The sequence below is a fragment of the Balaenoptera acutorostrata genome, chromosome X (assembly GCF_949987535.1).
Source record: "Balaenoptera acutorostrata chromosome X, mBalAcu1.1, whole genome shotgun sequence".
NCBI lineage: Eukaryota > Metazoa > Chordata > Mammalia > Artiodactyla > Balaenopteridae > Balaenoptera > Balaenoptera acutorostrata.
In genome coordinates, this window is record NC_080085.1 from 112737969 (window position 1) to 112747884 (window position 9916).

Here is a 9916-nt window from a genome sequence, read left to right on the forward strand (position 1 = left end):
TAGAGGACCAGAGAGAAGAAAGCTGCATAGAAAGAGAATTTCAGAAATCTTCAGATGGCCCTCCTCAAGGATCCATCTGAATACTGACCAGATGGACCAGCACATGTGTATGAGGAAACTACCCAAGGCTGGGGAAAGAACCATCCAAAGGATTAGAGGTAACAGTGGCTGGCACTCTAACAAGACCAGGAAAGTTGCCTGTTCTCACCAGCTAGATTGAAGAGCTCGAGATTCATGGATCATTGGGTAGAGTACACAGAAGGGTCTTGCCTCATAGTGGGGAATAATTAGCACTAGACTAAGCACTACTCTGGTCCCACATAACAAATCCTAAATGCAAGACCCAAAAGGATCAACCTGTGTCCAAGTAATTTAACTGCATCCCAAAACATAATTTAAGAATATTTATAAGAATACAAAAATATATAGCACTCAACAAGGTAAAATGCACAATGTTTGGTATCCAATCAAAAATTACTAGGTGTGTTCTAAAATTAGATTGTGGTGATGATTGCACAATCTTATGAATATACTAAAAATATTGAATTGTACAGTTTAAATGAGTGGAATGTATGGTTTATGAATTACATCTCCAAAAGTTGTTCAAAAAAATGACTAGACATCGTGGGACTTCCAGAATGGCCCAGTGAGGACCTTACCAAATCCTCTCGCCCCAAAATAATGATAAAACTGGACAAATTGTCAAAATCAACCATTTCAGAACCCTGGAAATTAACGAAAAGCATACAACACATTGAAAAGTGTTTGTACAAGAAAAGCTGCTGAACTGCAGCAAGAACAGCAGGATCTGTAGTATTTTGACTTGGGGCTGCTCCCATGTCCCTACTTCCAAGGTGCAGTAACCTTGAGGACCAGAGAACTGGCAGTCTCATGGTAGCTGAAAGGGCTGACCCAATCTGAAGCTGTACAGAAAAGCCTCATGCCCAATAATGATCTTAGGGGAAAATAATCAGGGAAGGTCAGTGTCACAGCTGCCTAAGGCTGTGATACTGGTTAGAGCAAGCAACAGACCAGTCAGAAATTTTAAAAGGAGATCTGGAAAATGAGACCAACCATAAGGTGCTTTGATAAGCTCTCATTTATTCCAGGGGATCTGGAAGGTTATGTATTAATACATACACAGGGCTGCACACATGCTCAGGGGAGACCAGAGATGGCCCCAGTTAACTATTCATTCATGGCTGACTTTGAGGCCGTGTACAAGCAGAAAGTGAAAATCAGAGATTTTTTAACTGCCTGAACTTAGAATGAGTGTACCAACACATAAACAGATTCCCTAGGAAAAAGGATGGAAAGCCTTACTGGCTAAAGTGTTTAAGCAAAATCTTGGACCAATAACTGGCTGACCACTAGACTATGATGACCCAAGGGTTAACTCTAGGTAGCTAGGCTTAAAAATGAGAACGAGGGAAAAAAGAAAGAAAAAATAAGAGCAAGATCATTCTTTAACACCATACACAAAAATAAGATCAAAATGGATTAAAGACCTAAATGTGAGACACGACACTATAAACTCCTAGAGGAAAACATAGGCAGAACACTCTCTGAGTGTTCACAGCACTATCTTTAAATCACAGCAATATCTTTTTCGATCCGTCTCCCAGAATAATGAAAATAAAAACAAAATTAAACAAATGGGACCTAATTAAACTCAAAAGCTTTTGCACAGCAAAGGAAACCATAAATAAAACAAAAAGACAATCCACAGATTGGGAGAAAATATTTGCAAATGATGTGACTGACAAGGGGTTAGTCTCCAAAACTTACAAACAGCTCATGAGGCTTAATATCATCAAAACAAACAACCCAATCAAAGAATGGGAAGAAGACCTAAATAGACATTTCTCCAAAGAAGACATACAGATGGCCAAGAGGCACATGAAAAGATGTTCAACATTGCTAATTATTAGAGAAATGCAAATCAAAACTACAATGAGGTATCACCTCACACCGGTCAGAATGGCCATCATCAAAAAATCCACAAACAATAAATGCTGGAGAGGGTGTGGAGAGAAGGGAACCCTTCTACACTATTGGTGGGAATGTAAATTGGTACAGTAACTATGGAGAACAGTATGGAGGTTCCTTAAAAAACTAAAAATAGAGCTACCATATGACCCTGCAATCCCACTCCTGGGCATATATCTGGAGAAAAACATAATTTGAAAAGATACATGCACCCCAATGTTCATTGCAGCACTGTTTACAATAGCCAAGACATGGAAGCAACCTAAATGTCCATCAACAGAGGAATGGATAAAGAAGATGTGGTACCTATATACAATGGAATATTACTCAGCCATAAAAAAGAATGAAAAAATGCCATTTGCAGCAACATGGATGGACCTAGAGATTGTCATACTGAGTGAAGTCAGACAGAGAAAGAGAAAGTTCATTCTCTAAGTCTGTGAGTCTGTTTCTGTTTTGCAAATAAGTTCATATGTAACATTTCTTTTTCGATTCCGCATATAAGGGATATCATACAATATTTCTCAAAACTACCTGACCGTGCCTTCCAGGAGCTGGGCATATTGGCAGGGCCATCTCAATAATCAAGGGTACGTAACTCCCTGGCATCCTGGGATCTCATGAATCCAGTCAGAGTTCCTACTGGGTCCTGTCTTCAGGTTCTGGAAGCTACAAGGAGAAAGTTCCTCCATCAGATTTACCAGTTGCTGGTGCTCTAAGGCAGCCCCTGTTCTACTGAGTGGAGACGCAGGGGTGAGTACAAGGAAATGCTGGATCGGGAGTGGGCTCCTCACCCTCCCCCATGCCAGGCCCCTCTGGTTCAGCCCCAGTGCCCTCTGCCCTTGCCTCCTCATGTTTCTGCATCAGAGACTTTATTGGTCCCTTCCAGGAAGCCCTTTCCTCCTGTCTGAACTAGAACTTCATCCCTATGGCTGAGAAAATTCCAGGCCCTAACCTTCTGTGATTTCAAGACTGAGACCAGACTCAGAGCTGAAAGTTAAACTAGCTCAAAAAATGTTTGGAGACAGAGGTTTCTGTCCACGCTGTGAACAATGAAGTGGTCCCCTGAGCCCAACCCTACCCTGAATTGTATGGTGTATATAATTATTTTGTTATTTTGAAATTCTTTTTAAACATGGAGAGAATAAGTGAGCAATATATCTGCTGATCATAGGTAATAAATGTATTAATTTGCCAAAAAAAAATAAAAATAAAAATAAAATGGATAACCAACAAGGACCTACTGTATAGCACAGGGAACTCTGCTCAATGTTATGTGGCAGCCTTGATGGGAGGGAAGTTTGGGGGAGAATGGATACACGTATATGTATGGCTGAGTCCCTTTGCTGTGCACCTAAAACTATCACAACATTGGTAATCAGCTATACTCCAATATAAAATTAAAAGTTTTGGGACTTCCCTGGTGGCGCAGTGGTTAAGAATCCTCCTGCCAATGCAGGGGACACAGGTTCGAGCCCTGGTCCGGGGAGATCCCACATGCCGCGGAGCAACTAAGCCCGTGCGCCACAACTACTGAGTCTGTGTGCCACAACTATTGAAGCCCGTGCGCCTAGAGCCCGTGCTCTGCAACAAGAGAAGCCACTGCAATGAGACACATGTGCACTGCAACAAAGAGTAGCCCATGCTTGATGCAACTAGAGAAAGCCCACGCACAGCAATGAAGACCCAACACAGCCATAAATAAATAAATAACTAAATAAATAAATAAATAAATAATAAAAATAAAAAGTTTTAAAAAAAGAATTTTAAAAAAAACAACTGAGCAGGGGCTTCCCTGGTGGCGCAGTGGTTGAGAATCTGCCTGCTAATGCAGGGGACACGGGTTCGAGCCCTGGTCTGGGAAGATCCCACATGCCGCGGAGCAACTAGGCCCCGTGAGCCACAACTACTGAGCCTGCGCGTCTGGAGCCTGTGCTCCACAACAAAAGAGGCTGCGATAGTGAGAGGCCCGCACACCGCGATGAAGAGTGGCCCCCGCTTGCCGCAACTAGAGAAAGCCCTCGCACAGAAACGAAGACCCAACACAGCAATCAATCGATAAATAAATCTTTAAAAAAAAAAACAAAACAAAACAACTGAGCAGAGATTCCAGTTCTCATACTCTACAGGGGACATAGACACTACATAATTAGTCCAAGCACATCACTAAACAAAAATAAAAAATTAAAATTAAAAAACAAAGAAACAAGGTGCAGCCATACACAGAAAAAAAAAGCAGCTTATATAAATTGTCTCTGAGAGGGCCTAGATGATAGATTTAGTACATAAAGACTTCAAATAAGCTATTATAAATATGTTCAAAGAACTAAAAGAAGCCACGTTTGAAGAATTAAAGGAATATATGATGACAATGACTCTTCACATAGAGAATATAAATAAAGACATACAAATTATAAAAAAGAAATGTATGAAAATTCTGGAATTAAAAGGTACAACAACTGAAATGAACAATTCACTCAAGGGGCTCAACAGCAGATTTGAGCTGATAACAGAAAGTAGATCATCTGAAACATTGTAAATCAACTATACTTCAATTAAAAATTAAAATTAAAAAAAGGTAGATCAATAGAGATTATCTAGTCTAAGGAACAGAACGTAAAAAGAACGAAGAAAACTGAAGAACTTCAAAGGCCAGTGAGACACCATCAAACACACTACGTATGCATAATGGGAGTTCCAGAAGAGAGGTGGAGAAAAAAGGGACATAAAAAGTATTTGAAGAAATAGTGGGTGAAAACTTCTCAAATTTCATTTAAAAAAAGATTAATCTACACATCCAAGAAGCTCAATGAATTCCAAATAGCACAAACTCGAAGATATTCACAGCTAGAGAGATCATAGTCAAACTGTTGAAAGCCAAAGCCAAAGAGAGAAACTTGAAAAGAGTGAGAAGAAAATTATGTGTCATATACAAAGGAACCACAATAAAATTAACAGCTGACTTCTCATCAGAAACAGTGGAGACAAGAAGTCAGTATTATGACATATTCAAAGTGCTGGGGGAAAGAAACTCAACCAAGAATTCTAAGAGTCAGTTCACCATGCCAACAGCTCATGACAACACTTCCTCATCCCCAGCTTCTGGATGTCCCTTCAGGTCTTCTGCTCTAAGCTGTGCTGAGGGGAAGGGTGTGGGAGATCTCTGACCTGACACTATGGGGGATGAAAGAAGTGACACCTTCTAAGGTATGAGCACTGACCTCCTTAAACTGGAGTTATTGGAAGAAATCCATATGAAAGACTTAATACAAATCTCAATACTTGAAATAAGACAAAAGGTAGTGGAACTGGAAGCCAAACTCAGTACTGACAATGAAGGCAGTGAGTGGAAAACCTGTTATGAGACACAACTTGAACAGAATGATCAACTAGAAAAGCAAGTTGTTAGTCTCAGAGAGAAAATGGAAAAAAATCCGTGGAAATCCTTCACATAGACTATCTTCTATTCATGTCTATGAGCGGATGCCAGTGGAATCCTTAAGTACATTACTTAAACAGCTAGCAAAAGAAAAAAGGAGCCTTGAAAATCAAGTGAAAGACTATGTACTTAGACTGGAACGAGAATCAAAGGCTTACCACAAGATCAATGATGAACGTCGTATATACCTAGCTAAAATGTCTCAGGTCTCTGGCTCACACCAAGTTTCTAAAAGACAACCAATGAATCAACTGCATAGAATGAAAGAGAATCCAGTGAAAACAGAAAGATATAATCCAGCTAATCAGAAAATGGTAAATGCCAAGAGAGGACCAGCAAAAAAGATTACAAGATAAATCATCTTCCAAAACTCAATCCATAATTCCAGAACTGGGTGGATTTCTATTTCTTCCATTTTTTCATTTGTAATATTCAAATTGTGAAGTTACTGTTCAACACATTTTTCAGGGGATGAGATAGATAAGAAAGAGCTATTAAACCTCTTTAGCTCCTCTTCCAGAAGTGTGTTCCTTTGTCTACCTGAAAGTAATTTTCTTAGTAATTTAGTCTAGTTTCAAAAATTATTTTAGAAAGTAATTTTAGTGACCTGAAAATATGAACTAGCAGAATTTATGATTCTTAAAATAGCCTAGGAAACAGGAAGTCTGTCATCATTACACTTGCTTTTAATAATATATCCATTATCTACTCTGATATTAACATTGCTATTATATTTGGTTTCTAGTTGGCTGATAGCTAAAAATGTGAGTTCATCAAAACTGCTTGCTATTTTAGGCTATATCATGCTCGTTCTTTTAAACCCAAGGTTTAAACAAAGGGGCAAATCAAATGCATTTTAAACTTTGACTTAAAGCGGAAAGAGCCTCCAATCGGGAATCAGCTTGGCTATAGTCCCTCTCTGCTGTAAATTTATGAGAACTTGGGAAAGTCTCTTCACCTCATCTTTATTTTCCACACCTGTAAGATAAATGAGGCAAACTATGCAACTTCTCAGGCTTCTTACCATTCTAGAAAACCAATACTCCTTCAACTACTGCAAGGACCTGCCACTTAGTACATGGTGATTTAAGTCATTTTGTGATGTTTATTAATTCACAGTGATGGCCTAGTTTTTTGGAGCAAACTTTGTAAGTGTTCACAATACTCAAGTCTAGAAGTGGACATTGAATGAGGATAGGAGAAAGGTTCTTTTAAGGCATTTAGAAAATGTATCAAATTCTCTTATTCATGTTTAGACTGTTTTTGCAACTGTCACATTGGTCTACAATATACATATAATTTATTTTCCCAACTTAATAAGTGAAACTGTTGGCCTTTAAATTTCCAGAAATCATCCATTGGTTAGTATAGTTTCTAGCTAATGTTGTTCTCACCTTATATCCTAAAACCTAAATTCTTTTTATTCAGAATCACCAGTAATGAATACCAAATGCACTTCTATATCTCTATAGACGTTCCTTTCTTTAAGGAAGAATGCATAAATTTCATACAGCCAAATAATTCTTTTATATGACTTTAAAATGTAATGCAGTGAGGGACTTCCCTGGTGGCACAGTGGTTAAGAATCCGCCTACCAATGCAGGGGACACCGGTTCAGTCCCCGGTCCAGGAAGATCCCACATGCCACGGAGAAACTAAGCCCCTGTGCCACAACGGCTGAGCTTGCACTCTAGAGTCCTCGAGCCACAACTACTGAAGCCTGCACGCCTAGAACCTGTGCTCCGCAACAAGAGAAGCCACTGCAATGAGAAGCCCACACACCACAACAAAAAGTAACCCCTGCCCACCACAACTAGAGAAAAGCCGGTGCACAGCAATGAAGACCCAGCACAGCCAAAAATGTAAATAAATAAATAAATAATAATAATCAGAGAAAAAAATGAAGATTTGGGGTCCTTTTTTTGTTTAATACTGAAATATGTATTAACATTAGTATTTAAGTTGAGAATTCATAAAGCAAAACAGCAGTAAACAATATTTAACATATTTCAAATTTTAAAATGTCTAAATGTATTACAAAATATCAAGAAATACCATTTATAAAACAAATGCTGCTATAATCAAAAAGACAGATAATAACGAGTGTTGGTGAGGATGTGGAGAAATGGGAGCCCTCATACATTGCTGGTAGAGATGGAAAATGGTACAGCCTTTTTGGAAAACAGTCTGTCAGTTCTTCAAAACTGACAGAGAGTTATCATATGACACAGAAATTCCACTACTATGTATGCAGCCAAGAGAAAAACCTATGACCACATAAAAACTTGTCCACAAATGTTTAGAGCAGCATAATAGCCAAAAAGTGGAAACAACCAAATGTCTACCAATTAATGAATGGATAAACAAAATGTAGTATAGCCAAACAATGGAATATTATTCAGCAACAAAAGGAAATGAAGTACTGGTATATGCTATGACATGGACAAAACTTGACAGTAATACCCTAAGTGAAAGAAGCCAGTCACAAAATACCACACATTGCATAATTCCATTTATATAAAATGTCCAGAACAGGCAAATCCATAACGACACAAAGGAGATTAGTAGAGGCCTAGGGATGATGGAAAAAGGGAGAGGATGGGGAGTGACTGCAAAGGGTACAGGGGTTTTTTTTGGATGATGAAAATTTCTAAAATTGATTGTGGTGATGATTGCACAACTCTGTGTATATACTACTAAAAACCATTGAACTGTATACTTTAAATGGGTTAATCATATATGATTTATATCTCTAATTCTGTTATTAAAATCTAATTCTAAAAAAATAAATAATAATTCTATATATAGAAAAATAACCCTTAAAAAATGAAAGCCCCACAAACAAAGACAGTCTCAGAAAAAATAGCCTAAGAAAACAAATTGCTATCAGACCTGCTTTATATGAAATTTTAAAAAGGAAGTTCATCAGGCTGAAGAGAAATTGTAACTCGAATCCACACAAAGAAATAGAGCACCAGTGGGACTTCCCTGGTCGTGCAGTGGATAAGATTCCGTGCTCCCAATGCAGGGGGCCTGGGTTCGAATCCTGGTCAGGGAACTAGATCCCACATACATGCCACAACTAAGAGTTCACATGCCACAACTAAGGGGCATGTGTGCTGCACCTAAGGAGCTGGCGAGCTGCAACTAAGGAACCCACGAGCCACAACTAAGGAGCTGGCAAGCCTCAACTAAGGACCCCGCGAGCCACAACCAAGATCTGGTGAAAAGAAAGAAAGAAAGGAAGGAAGGAAGGAAGAAAGAGAGAGAGAGAAAGAAAGAAAGAAAGAGAGAGAGAGAAAGAAAGAAAGAAAGAAGTAGGTAGGTATGGAGGGAGGGAGGGAGGGAGGGAGCACCAGTAATGTTAATTACATAAGAAAACATAAAATACAATATAAATATATTTTTCTTTCCTTCTCACAACTGATTTAAAAGACATCTGCATAAAACAATATTATTAAAATATTAAGTTTAGAATATATAAGATGTAGTGTATATGATAATAATAGCACAAAGGAGGGAGGAGGAAAGGGAGCAATATTAGAGCAAAGTTTCAATACACTACCATAAATAAATTAGCATTAATGTGAAGTATATTGTTTTAAGTTAGTTAAGATATATATTTTAATCCTCAGAGCAACAACTAAAAGAATAATTCAGCAAATAGAGTAAATAATGGGAACTAAACTGGTACACTAGAAAATATCTAATGAAAAAGAAGACAGGAAAGGAGAAATAGAGGGAAAAAATACATGAGACATATAGAAAATAGGAAAATGGCAGTTATAAATAATTATATTTATATCATAATCAATAATTATATTAAATGTAAATGAAATAAGCACTACAATAAAAAATACATTATCAGACTAGATTAAAGAACAGGATCCAACTGCATGCTGCCTAGAAGAGACACACTTTAGATTTACAACACAAATAAGTTGAAAGGATAAAAAATGATGTACTATGCAATCAGCAACCATAAGAGAGCTGGAGTGGCTGTACCAATGCATTAGTTTTCTACTGCTTTGTAACAAATGACCACAAATTTAGCACCTTAAAACAATACGATGCAAGAGGGAAGAGATATGGGGATATATGTATATGTATAGCTGATTCACTTTGTTATAAAGCAGAAACTAACACACCATTGTAAAGCAATTATACTCCAATAAAGATGTTAAAAAAAAGGAAAAAATAAATAAATAAGTAAAATTATATTTAAAAAAATTAAATGCAAATACTTTTGAAGTTTACTGTATAAGTATCTTAAAGTCCCTGAGATCAGGTTATGTTGTGGGTGGGTCAATATAATACATTTTGTTTTTAGTCATCTCTAGTTGTTCCAATTTATTTATTATGTATCTTGAGTTTTAAAAACTTTTATTTTTGTCTTCCTCAAATTTTACAACCTTTCATTAAACACATGAAGTATACAGAGAGATGTTAACATCTGGGAATACGTAACCCATTGTGGATTATTTTATC

The 9916-nt window shown here is 37.6% G+C and overlaps 1 protein-coding gene across 1 annotated transcript; it reads left to right on the forward strand.

The window, feature by feature from the left end:
- Positions 1-5165: 5165 nt before the first annotated feature.
- Positions 5166-5784, forward strand: LOC103012980 (coiled-coil domain-containing protein 169). Its single transcript, XM_028166176.1, is given in 2 exon segments — positions 5166-5417; positions 5419-5784. Coding segments are annotated over 2 exon segments (618 nt in total).
- Positions 5785-9916: the final 4132 nt, after the last annotated feature.